This window comes from Rissa tridactyla, chromosome 1 (assembly GCF_028500815.1).
Source record: "Rissa tridactyla isolate bRisTri1 chromosome 1, bRisTri1.patW.cur.20221130, whole genome shotgun sequence".
Taxonomy (NCBI): domain Eukaryota; kingdom Metazoa; phylum Chordata; class Aves; order Charadriiformes; family Laridae; genus Rissa; species Rissa tridactyla.
Genome location: NC_071466.1, coordinates 131965785 through 131978467, shown reverse-complemented (window position 1 = coordinate 131978467; position 12683 = coordinate 131965785). Strand labels below are relative to the sequence as shown.

Below are 12683 nucleotides of genomic sequence, written 5' to 3'. Positions count from 1 at the left end.
GCAAAAGCTTGCTCTGCAATTTGGTCTTTCCAGCTGATCATAAGCTAGGGAAAGGACAGTCTTCTGAAAACAGGCATAATCAGAACACAAAGCAATGAGTTCCATGAACAGTTTCATGTAACGCTAATGTTCTAAAATACACTGTCTGGGATAATTCTTTAATGATAGTTATGATAAAAAGCTATCCCCTTTAACCTGATCACATTACAAAAGAGTAGCATTTCTAGATAATGTGCTTGTTAAATGTGGTTCTTAATATCTTTCCAGACTAGCTGCAAAAATATTTAAAGCATATAGCAGTGAGTTTTCATTTTACCCCTACTTGGTTCCAACTTTAATCAAGTATGGCTGAAATGAAGCAGAAAGAACTGCTAATAAAATGTCCCGATTCTCACCCAGAGACAAATTTCTGTCCAATCTGCTGCATGTAATATTTTTCATGACCAATTATTTTCCATTGACCCGGTAATTTCTCCCTCTCGTGTTCTGCTTCTTCCATAGGCTGGTGGATGATATGTAAAAAACATGAAAGGCACCAGGTCTGACATCTTTTCCCGCTCTGTTTTCTCTTTTGTCCTGTTCCTCAGAATTTCTCCATGGAAAATTAACACTAGTTCATACAACTGTGGTGGCTTCCAATTCCAGAGGCATTTCATGAAACTCTACTTCAGTTCTTGCTACTGTTTTCTAGGGTGCTGCCCTGAAAAGGTTCACCACCTTCTGGTCTAAAGATCTGAAAATTTCTTTTTCAGAACTCTGTCTTGCGAAACTGGTCTTTTGTCTGCTCTGGTTACTTTTGGCCGCTTCTCTCTTGCTATGGCTTTACCAGAGGCTTATAAGTTCTCTTCTCAGTTCCCTGTGCAAAGGAGGTTGAATGGAGATCATAATTCTGTTGTCAGACCTGGGCTGAACTGTTCAAAGTAGAATGGGCAATATGGAAATGAAGGGTTAAATGCAGTTCAGGTTTATTAGAAACAGGAGATAGTTTCCATTACAAAGCAAATGAGAGGAGAGAGTACTAAGAAAGACAGCAATAAGCACATACTGAGAGTTGTAAGAATAGCTTTGGAAGACTCTCTAAACGCAACGTACCTATGCTGCCTCCGTGGTGCCTAGTGGATGAAGTAATGCTGTGGCTCTTGTTTCAACATGGATTCTGTCCATATCCACAAAAAGTCCTGCTGACCTAATTTCAACAAGTTTAGCTAGGTATTTAAAGAGCATGAGCATGGAAAGTGGTGTAGGGAGTTGCCAAACAGTGCTCCGCATAACACACAGCACAACATACAAACGAACTCTGTACAAACAAATACCCCTACCATTAACATTCTGCCAGGAGGACATCTAAGTTCTTCCTTTTCCAAAAGACTTTTTACTAGTTGGTTTAGAATGTCTTCGGACAGGCAGTATCCATGTTAGTGCATATAGCACCCAGCTGTGTGAGTCTGCAAGTATTTTGGAGGACAGGATTAGAATCTGGAGCAAACTTGACAAATTCACATGGATGTGGTCTGTAAAATAGGATGTAATTCAGTAAGAATAAGTGCTAGGTTCTACAATTACATATACATAATCAATATGTATTTACAGAATGTGTAATGGTTCTATCAATTACAATTCTACAGAAAAAAGGTCTGAGAGTTGCAATGGATCACAAGCTATACATAAGTCAACAATGCCATCTTGCTGTGAGAAGGGCAAAGACCACATTGAGGTGAATAAACAGGAGTACAGTCTACTAAATATGTGAAGTTATTTTCCATTCAGGGCTGGCAGAGCCTCAGTTGAAGTATTGGGTCCAGTTATGGATACTGCACTGCAAGAAAAATATGGGTCACACTGGAGAGTTTTAAGGAAAGTACCAAGAAAGATCAGAGATCTAGAAAACTTCACCAGTGGGGAAAGATTAAAAGGCTTGGCTTGGGTTTGTTTGATCTAGAGTTGAGAGACAAAATAGCCTTCTGTAAAGAGCTAAAGGGACACCATCATCTCTTATGCTAGCCCATATAATCAGAAGAAATAATCAGAAATAAACTAATTTTTTGCAAGAGATATTCAGGCTAACTGATAGGAAAATGTCAATAAGGTTAAGCAAGGTAAAGCTCTGGAATAGATTGCCAGGAAACCTCCAGCCCTGGAAATTTTTAGAATAGGTTACATTAACATTTTTCTCTAGCGATATAGGTAGACTTGATTATTATTTTTTTTTTACCATTAGACTAAGAGAAGTAGGGTTGCTTCTGTTACTTACACCTGAGGGTTACTTCTGCCCTGTTCTGTGACTTGTGCCCAGTGATCCTGTGACTGCAGTCTTAGGGTATTGGGAGTAGCCTTAACTGCCCAGTAATATTATGTAAAGTAACCATAAAATGTACACCATCCTTTATGCTGAAAAACAGATAGCAAAATATCTGCCAATTTTCTATTCCTAAAAATCAAGACTATAGGGTAATACCAGGAAAAGTTCTCTCTGTTACCTTTGTCTGCAACCCAAAGCTGTTTTCATTTTACGACTACTGACATAGTGTAGTTCATCATCACATAGGTTTTTGGGGGGATGACATTAAAGGGTCCATTATTGTATTTTTTCCAAATGTTCCAGGGTCTTCAGACATTCCTTAGGTCAACCTCATCTTTTCTAGTCATCAGAACAATTTCCACTACAGAGCAGTGCAAAGAGGATTACCCATTTTAACTGCCAAATATTCCTTCCTTTCCCCGTCTCAAGTCAGTGCTGTATTTGCAGCAGACTGGAAGTACTGCTCTGCTTCTCTTTTGTGCCCTTTTAACGATTATAGGCAAAGTAACTGATGTGCAACTTCAAGAACTATTTCATGCTCTTCTGCTTCACATTATCTATTTATTGTCGTTTCATATTGACACTGTGCACAAGATACCATAATGACTCAGCAAAATTAATAAAGTTGGGAAGGGTTGTTCTTCAAGGGTTAATAAAGAGGAATGAAAGAAGCTAGCATAATCAAAGAAAATAAGCTAATGTTTCCACTTCAGAATCCATGAACTCTCAAAATGTTAAAAATGAGTGGTAGAAAGCACTTTGGTTTTTTTAAATGTTTTGTTACAACTGAAATCTGTACTCTGTTTTTTTCTGTAGTGTTTTAAAATGTGGAATAAAACTAAATCATTTTTCATTCTGTAGATGGAAATGGAAGAACCAGCTTCCCAAACACAAGTGACATCAAATGCTCTTGCTTTCCGAAGTTTGAACGTCTCCTGTCCCAATGGACTGGTATTAACTTTCCTTGGTGAAAGTTTTGGAGGTTAGTTTTCTGAGCCACTGCAAAGTAAGGAATTTAAAAGAAGTTAAAATTACAGAAGAAAAATATTTCTGCCTTGATTGATTTAGATGTAGCTATTAATTTTTTAATGTCTCAGATTTCTAAGTTTGACATAATGTCTGTTTAATAGTATTTGCAACATAAATAATGTGGTTTAATTCAAACAAATGTAAAAAAATCTAGAATTGCAAGTTGTTGGACATAACAGATTGGGGGCAGGGAAGCAGCAACCCAAAAAAGCACATGGAGTCATGTTGAATAATCAGTTGAATGTGCATGTGTATCGGAATACTAAAGAAAAATTAATAAATTCAATTCATAAATGCATATATATTGAGGAATCTTGAGTGCTAACAGGAAGATTGTTATGTTACCTATATCTTCACCTCCTTTGGAGTCGTATGTACTGTTCTTAAGTCCACAAGACAAAATGTTCATATTTTGAAAGATTCAGCGAAGAGTGACCAGAACGATTAAAGCATTGGAAGGTGTATCTTACAGTGAGCTCATGTCACCAGAGAACTCTAATTAACAAAGAAAAGGTCAAAGGAGTGACTGGTGCCAGTCTGGAAGGACAAGGAAACAGAATTTTTGGTGATAGCTTGTAAACACAGTATACAGAGGTATTACAAATTTCAGGGGCTTGAAACTGAAAAGTAGTACTTTGTGCTAGATTTAAGTTGTACTCATTTTTTAATGGTAAGAGTGATTAACAAAACTAAGCCATGCTGTAATGGACTCTCTGCTACTGGATATTTTACAATCAGGTTTTGTTGCTTTTCTAGAAGATATGATCAGTTTTAAACAGAAATTATTTCACTGAAGTCCTTTGATTTATGCCATCCAGTACATATAGAGAAGATTGTCATAATAAGCCTTTTTACCCTTATTGTTGAATTTCCTTTGGAAGACTGTGCCTGACACATCCCTCTGCAATGATTCCGTTTCCCAGTGTTTTTGAGAATCAGCTTGAGGTTCATCTATGCATACTGTGAACTGTAATAAATATCAGGGGTTTGTAGTCACGCTGTTAGGTTTTGAAGCAAACAAATGTGAATTTTTTTGCTGTCATCTGGTCAATTTTAAAAACAGCCATCTATGGTATGTGATTTAATACCTATGTACAACCAATCTGTCCAGCCCAGACTATATTGGAGATATTGAGTATGTGAAAATAGATCAGCACAACTGCAGAGGTGCCCATATCCAGGAATAAACCAGATTTATCACACACACCAAATACATGCTAGCAGTAATTCCAACACATCCTATGTGGGAGCTGGTGCATAAAACCCAAGAGAATCATTTGTGTTCCTGGCAACTGATGGAACAACATACCTCTTAGAAACCAGCCAAGTGTATATAAATTAATAAAAAATAAGGATTTTTTTATTAAATAGTATTAATAAGTGTAGTATGGTACACAAGGATCCAGCACAAACTTATAATAATTTGAGAGAGAAATGCCTCGATTAATTTTTATTTTTTTTGGCTACATAGACCTGAATTGCTAGCAAAAGCTTCCCTCATTTTTCTTCTCAGACATCTCTTTCCTTTTTATATAAAAATCATAGAATCATTGTACAGCCCAGGTTGGAAGGGACCTCAAAAGATCGTCTGGTCCAGCCTTTTGTGGGAAAGGGAGCTATCTAGCACTCTGTCCAATCACATATTGAAAGCCTCCACCAACGGGGTCTCTACCATGCCCCTGGGGAGGTTGTTCCAGTGAATGATTGTTCTCACTGTAAAAAAATTCTTTTATATTGAGATGAAACCTCTTCTATTGTAACTTGAACCCATTGTCCCTTGTCTTCTCCCTGTGGCTCTTTGTGGAGAGAGAGCCTCTGTCCTCTTTGTGGGCACCCTTTAAGTACTGGAATGCTGTGATGAGGTGCCCCCTGAGCCTTCTCAAGGGAGAAGAGACCTAACTCCTTCAGCCTTTCCTCATAGGACAGGTTCTCCAGCACTTTGATCATCTCTGTGGCCCTCCTTTGGACCCTCTCCAGTCAGTCTGCGTCTTTCTTGAATTGTGGGGGCCAGAACTGGACACAGTACTCCAAGTGCAACCTGACAAGCGCTGAGTAGAGTGGGATGATCACATCTCTGTCTCTGTTAATAATGTCCTGGTGGATGCAGCCAGCTTGGCAGAGTTTGCCCGTTTAGGGTAAATGTGCTCTGATGTGAAGTAAAGAGGGTGCAGAGGGTTTTCAAATACATAGTTTGTCAAAGAGCTTAAGTTGAAGTGCTGAATAGTTGAGGTGAACAGACGCATGCACATAGTCTCCTAACACAACTACCATACCTATACTTATCAGCACACTCAACGCATTTCCATAATTTAATCTAAAAACCTTATTTGTTCAAGTAGACAAAATATCTAACTTCAGTTTCTATACAAACTCAAACTTGGTGAAACTCAGTAACTTTTTTCACCTTTATGGGGCAGTTAGGAAATTCCTCTCAGCTAATGTCAGTCTTCTAAAAGTTCAAAAGTTCGGCATCCATAATAAATCCATCTTCAAATTTCCCTTATTTTAATTCGGAAAGACAGACAGGTCCATAGGGGGATGCAAAATTTCTAAATAGATCACTGCTTTGAATTGTTCTCTGAAAAACATAGTCTGTCCCTTACGTTGTGGATTACAGAGGAAGCCAAGGAGGGTTAGTCTTACTCATCTTAAGTTGCATACCTTGTGTAGACACCATGATACTCGGTGTTTAGCACTGTTTGTGTGCTGAATGTGTGCTACATGGTGTTAAGTAATTCAGAATTTCTTTGTAGGTTTGAAAGGTGAAGCCACGACAGCTGAAGCTGAGAAAGAGGTGGCTGAAAAAGAGAAAAGTGAGGCCAAAGCAGATGAAGCCAAGGAAGAGGAGGTTGAGAAAGGTGAGGCCAAAGCAAATGAAGCAAAGGACGAAGAGGTTATGGAAAGTGGAGAGAAGGAACATGAAGTTACAGAAGGTGAAATAAAGCACGAAGACACCAAAAGAGAACAGGCCAAGCAACCTGCTCTGGAAATTCTTGTAAGGCAGAGTTATCCCCAAAAGGTAAAGAACTCTCATCTATATACATCTGTGGCAAGGCAAACAGAACAAGAGGTGTCAAGAGTCATCACCAGTCAAGGAATTGTCATAAAGTACATGATTGATGGATCTACCCAGGTACGTTTAGCAGAATTCATTGAAAGCAGCCTGCGTGTGTGATTACCCTTGAACTTGTGCTTGTCAACCAAGACAAATGTCCAGTTTGTAGATGGAGTTAAGTTACCACTGAGTTACACAGCCATGTGACGACTAAAATGCCCTTGCCTTTGTTCAGAATCAGAACTTAAGGCACATAGGGAGCTTTAATGATGAAAATTTTAGGCATGTGAAGATTTTAGGCAACTTTGGGATTAAGAAATAGTTGAATATGGTTTTACGAAATACATTTCTGGAGTTAAACATCTAAAGTGTGGATTAGTTGGGCTTTGGGTATTTTTTGCAACACAAAAGTATCCATATATTTTTTCAGTCATCTAAACAGTCATATGGGCTCCAGAAAAGACCTGAACTGTTCTTCAGTCCTGCAGACACTTTTGGGTGTCCTAAATTTTCATCAAAAAGACTTTATATTACTAAGTGCCTTCTTTGTTTACATGTATTAAGGTTGCCCAGAATTCTGGTTCCTTTTAGGTGCTGTAGGCTAGATACCATCTTTGCTGATACTGTAATCAATCTACAAATAACTGTCTTTCTAAAGTCTAATGTTCTAAGTGTAGTTAGCAAACAGACAAAAAGAGTAGTCATCTGTTTTGACTCAGAAACTGTAAAAAAGATTCCTTATTTCCTCAAGGCTTTTTTCTGTCTAAGTAGACCACAACTCCTAGTACAAGTTCTTTATATCCATTCATTGCGTTAGATCTTAAACCGTTTAGCTTGGATTTCTGAGAAACATACCCATCTCAGAAATATGGAGCTAGCTGCTGTATGTCTATATATTCTCAACGTACTGTCTCCTGATAGAAGAACATACATCTTATGTGCCTAGCATGATCGTACCATAGTCTTTGTATAAGCAAATTATGAGTGTGTCCTTCTTTATATTAACTTAGTGTTTGTGACTCATCAAGAATATATTGCATATAGATAAGCATTCAAAAAAGAAGAAATATTTAATTACCTTACAGTAACTCTAGCTCTTGAGATGTTTCTATATGTTGTCCATTTGTTTTCCATATTGTACCATCTTCTCCCTAGGACATCTGTACTGTATTTGTAAATGAATTCAGGGATGATTGTTCCCTGTCACATAGGGAACATGCATATCAAGAGTTGAGCGTAATACACAATAGATCTCAGAAACCAGCTATAACATGAATAACCATGACTTCTTTTTGTTAGCTGTCTTGGTGGCTAAAAAATTAGCATCAATCCTAGACAAGTGGAATACCTGAGTACAGATCAGTAGGGTGATACAGATGCATTACCATTGCTACAAAAAAAGAAAAAAGTCAACAACCTTTCACCACTTAAAAAGTCAAAGAATAATCTTTACTGTTTACTTTTATAATGCCTGTTCATTACTAAGTAGAATCTCCATTAATTATTTTTGTGAACTGCAGCAATTAGGAGTCCTTTCAAGATGGCTTCTTTATTTCTTGTATTCATTCTGAGAGTCTTTTACTTTTTTCCCCTCCATCACTCACAATATTCTAGTGACTGTTCTTTTGAGACTTTCTATTGGTGTTTTAAGTGATTATAACCTCTGGTGTGTCCTTGATTGCTGTAGATTCTGTTTGCTGATGGCACAGTGAGTAGGAGCCCTGATTCTGGCCCTGTCCTACCACCACCTACAATTTCAGATAACATGCAACTAATACCAGAATTGGAGCCTTCACCTGAGACCAGCACTAAGAAAGGTAACATTTGCAGTGTTTTGGACAGATTTAAAGTTAGCAGGTCTGATGATACTTAATAAAGGGCATATTTCTTTAGTCTGAAAATTCTGCCAGTGTGAAAATGCAATTTTATCTGTACTCAGGTGCTGCACACTGCTAATTTGTTACCTTCATATCAAATCATTTCTCTCTTAACTCCGGATTTCTTTTTCTTCTAACATGCTAGGGCTCTAATAAGTAAAAGGGTATGTAAGAATTACATCGGTAGCAGAGTGATTCAACACAAAGTATTAAAAAATAAATCCTTGCAACTATAGTGGTGTCAAATACTTAGTTATGGGTTACACAGTTTTTAGTCTTAGTATTGAGAAATACTTCTGTCACAGAGGATTCACTATATATTTCTTTATCATTTTATGTATTCCAAGGCACCTACTACTGGCCGTTATTAATTGGGTTGTATGGACTTGCGGTCTGTCCCAATATAACCATTCTTACATTATTTTGTTTGGCTGAGAAAGAACCAAATAAAAGTTTACTTCATACCTCAGAGTGTAGTCTGAGATCAGTCAGTGCTCCTTAGTGCAAAGAATAATTATGAACTGTCATCATATTAACATATAATTTATTGGAAGTATGGGAATAAAAATTGCTGCCAAAGAGAAAAGTTTGTCAAAAAGAGACTTTCAAGTCATCGAGTCCAGTCCTTGTTCGTAGGATATTCCTTAGGATAACTGGAAGGATGTTGGAGAACTTATCTGACAAACCACCTATTTTTCAGTCTCAGTATTTGTGGCTAGTGTATATCCTTTATTCCGTATCCTTTATTTATGAACACTTTTTCCCCTCCACCTTTCCTCTCCACTGCTTAGTCTTGACAAATTTGTAGTGAGAAGTTTAATTTCTTTTTGGCTTTGTTTTTTTTTGTTTGGGTTTTTTTTTTGCTAGGATGTATGTGGTGTAAGCCTTTTAGTCTCCCCTCTGGACTATGCTATTGTCTTTTGCATTTGCATACACTTAGTCTAAGTTCCTTTTCTTGAATATGGGAGACCAGAGTTCTCTATCACATTCTTAATAAGGTGTCTCCATTAGCTTTCACAATGTGATCTCCCTCCCTTTTCTTCTGGTGCACCATGGGATTGTATTTGCCTTTTTTGTCACTGTATTTTCACACTGATAACTTGTAGTCATTCTGTATGCATGATACCTCCGGGTCTTTCTTTTCTTCTACTGTTGCAAACTTGTCTGAAGTGTAAGTTATTTTATTCCTTTTTGCATTAAATTTAATTCTAATAGTCTGTATCGAATTCCTATTACTTTAATATTCAAGCTCATGGGACAGTTATGGATGCTTTTTTTTTCTGTAATCCATTCAGATTTTCTTCTGCATTGATAGTGTCTTCCAAAGTCATGTCATAATCAGATGTCATTAACATGCTGTTTACTGTTTCTGTGTCATTAATGAACATTAAATACGATTAGTTCAAGGGTACACCCTTGAATAACAGCGCTTGTAATTTTCCTCCAGCCTGATAAATAGTTCTTCTTTCAATTCTGTCAAAACCAATACTCGCAGAAACTCTTCACTTTATTGATTTTGTCTTTTGCCTTAGAGAATACCAAGCCTGATGCAGAAACAAAAAAAGGAAGAGGCAGTGACAGCATGTTAAACCCAAACAAGGATGAGTTCTTTGAAAGTACTGTGCAGGGTCTGGTTAATTCTGAGCAACCAAAGGAGAACCAGGCAGGAACCTGGATAACAACAGCTCCATCAGGGATTCGAGTGGGCACAGAGGGAGCAAAGAGAATGGATCTGAAGCCACTCTTAATGTATCAGGCAACTGACCCAGCTGAGGGAACGGTATTACCATTTTTGTGTTATTAAAGCAATTTCTACTCAACTAAGGGACAGGGCTGCCATCATATAAGTTGTAGGATTTGTTCTTTGAACATATATCCTACAGGTTGTGTAATAACCTGTAGGATAACGTAACATAACACCGTTACGAATACAAAAGCTTTACATTTTAAAGAAAATGTGAGTCCTCGGTCTCTGAAGTAGACAGACTTGCAGTAGTCTAGCTTCATCAGGGTTTCAGTACATAATGCGTTATTTTACTGTTGTTGCTGTTACAAGTATCGCAGAGCTAATATAAATGAGTATTCCTTCATTCTTTCAGGTTATGACTGTACGAGATGATGAAGTGATAATTGTTGAGAAGCTGGATGGCAGCAGAGTAGTAGATCATGCTGATGGTACTAGGATCACAACTTTTTATCAAAACTGTGAAGAAGTTTTTGTACCAGAGGGTAGTGAGGAAACAGGTAAAATCAAAAGAGCAGCACTTATCTCTGCTATATCTTGTGAAGCAGATAATTGTCAAAATTACCACAGAAGGTTCATACCAGATAATTGTCAAAATTATTAAAGAAGGCTCAGACCAATAGCCTAGATAACAAATCGACAAGTGCAGGCTAGGCTTGGTTTGTCTGCTTGGTCTTTTTTTCGTCAGTATTCAGTGCAAAAATTACATTGTAGCAAACAAGCAAATTTTCTTCTTTCCATGTATATACTTGCATGACCCACCTTCACCGTGAGAGCACAGTGCCTGAGTTCATTGCCTGCTCTGTACCTACCCTGATGCAACAAGCAAGCTGATTTGATTCTTAACTGAATAGGCATATAAGGACGAGGGTATCCTCGTGTTCCCCACCCACATGGACTCACCAGCCTCAGAGGGATTCAAAATTTGATTGAATATGGCAATGGAAAATGCCACACCTAGTAGAAGTGAAACTCCATTCGCCTGAAATAAATGGTGCTAATAGTCATCTGTGTTTCTTCTGGCTGGCAGTATGTTCTATATACTTAGTTCAGTTGCTGGATAATTCTGTAATTAACGTGAAGTTTATATTTACTGTGTGAGTGTCAGGACTGTTCCGTTCAAACACAGTAGAAAGTTCTGGTTGTGGAACACCTCCTTGTGGGATTTTAAAAATCAAAACAATGACCTTGAACTAGTCTGTCTATTAAATGGGAATGCAATAGCCAGGTTAATGTACCAGTTTAATTTGTTTTCTCTGATGCTGAAAAGGAATTTCTTCACATCTTAGAGCTTGTATCACAGGCATAAAAAATTTCCGTGGTCCAACTTGTATGTTACAAATATCCAGATCATTACAATTGGTACTCTACTTGATAAATTAGGGAGTACTCTCCTAACCGCATTGTCCGCAGATGGTGACAGACATTTTTTGCAGTTGGGTTTTCCTATATTCAGTGCACAGTCCAAACATTTGAAGATTGCTTATTGTTTACCTAACATAAAATTATGTGATAAAGGATCTTATGAAGTCTGAGGGTCTTTTACTGAGCAGATAAAGGTCCAGCCTTATAAGAGAAAATGCAAATTGTGTCTTAAGACTTTTCCATGGTTCATGTGCTCCTGTCTAGTTGTTCTGTATTGATTCTTAGATAAACCCTCAGAAGCCATCACAAGGAAGGTGAAATGTGTGCAAGTAGAGAATCCGGAATTTGCTACTGTTATAACAAATTGTGAGGACGGTACCTGTTGTGCTATCTTTGGAGATGGGACATCTATTATAGCAAAGCCACAGGGAACATATCAGGTGGGAATTATTTTTAGTTTGTGACGGTGAAATGTACCTTTATGTTCCTAGTTCCCTGCCATCAGTGTCTCTTACCTTGACTGTTTTAGCTCCCTTCTCTATGGCCTTCACAAATCCTATGATTCCATCTATTTTATACTCTGCCAATATTTAGATATTAGAGGTCCCAGTCAACTGTAAGCTGGCAAATCTCCCACTTTTCAAGAAGAGTAAGAAGGAAGACCCTGGTAATTATAGGCCTGTCAGTCTCACTTCAGTGCGTGGTAAAATTATGATTATTCTGGGAGATACTGGAAAACACTTGAGTGACAACACAGTCATTGGTCATAGGCAGCATGGGTTCATGAGGGGAAAGTCCTGCTTAACTAACCTAATTTTCTTTTATAAGATTGTAACCCATCTAGTTGACCAATGGAAGCCAGTAGATGTGGGTTTTTTTTATTTTAGCAAAGGTTTTGGTACCCTCTCTCACAGTATCCTTCTGGACAATATGTCCAGCACACAGCTAGACAAGTCCATAATACATTGGGTAAGCAATTGGCTGATGTGTCGGGCTCAAAGAGTTATAGTAAATGGGGTTATATCAGGCTGGCAGTCCATGACCAGTGGGATTGTGCAGGGCTCAATTTTAGGGCCAGTGCTCTTTAATACTTTAATGTTTTTATAAATTATCTGAACACAGGAATCACATTAAGTAAGTTTGATGATGATACTAAACTAAGAGGAGCTGTGGACTCCCTCGAGGGTAGAGAGGTTAACATCAGCCTAACTCCTGGATCTCATCTTCCTTTTTTCTCTCCCTGTAGTTCCTCACAACTGGGTGATTCAGTAGTAAAGGTCTGAGAACTCTTCTCTTGATATGCATCTGTTCTTC

General features: G+C 37.9%; 1 protein-coding gene across 1 annotated transcript in view; it reads left to right on the top strand.

Annotated features, from left to right (window-relative positions):
* The window catches only part of SPAG17 (sperm associated antigen 17), a 105911-nt gene that overhangs the window by 69962 nt on the left and 23266 nt on the right, over positions 1 to 12683 (top strand). The window contains exons 25-30 of the mRNA XM_054214622.1: positions 3161 to 3281; positions 6082 to 6461; positions 8071 to 8200; positions 9793 to 10040; positions 10360 to 10504; positions 11655 to 11809. Coding sequence (XP_054070597.1) covers positions 3161 to 3281; positions 6082 to 6461; positions 8071 to 8200; positions 9793 to 10040; positions 10360 to 10504; positions 11655 to 11809 — 1179 coding nt within the window. The remainder of the gene's footprint in view (positions 1 to 3160; positions 3282 to 6081; positions 6462 to 8070; positions 8201 to 9792; positions 10041 to 10359; positions 10505 to 11654; positions 11810 to 12683) is intronic.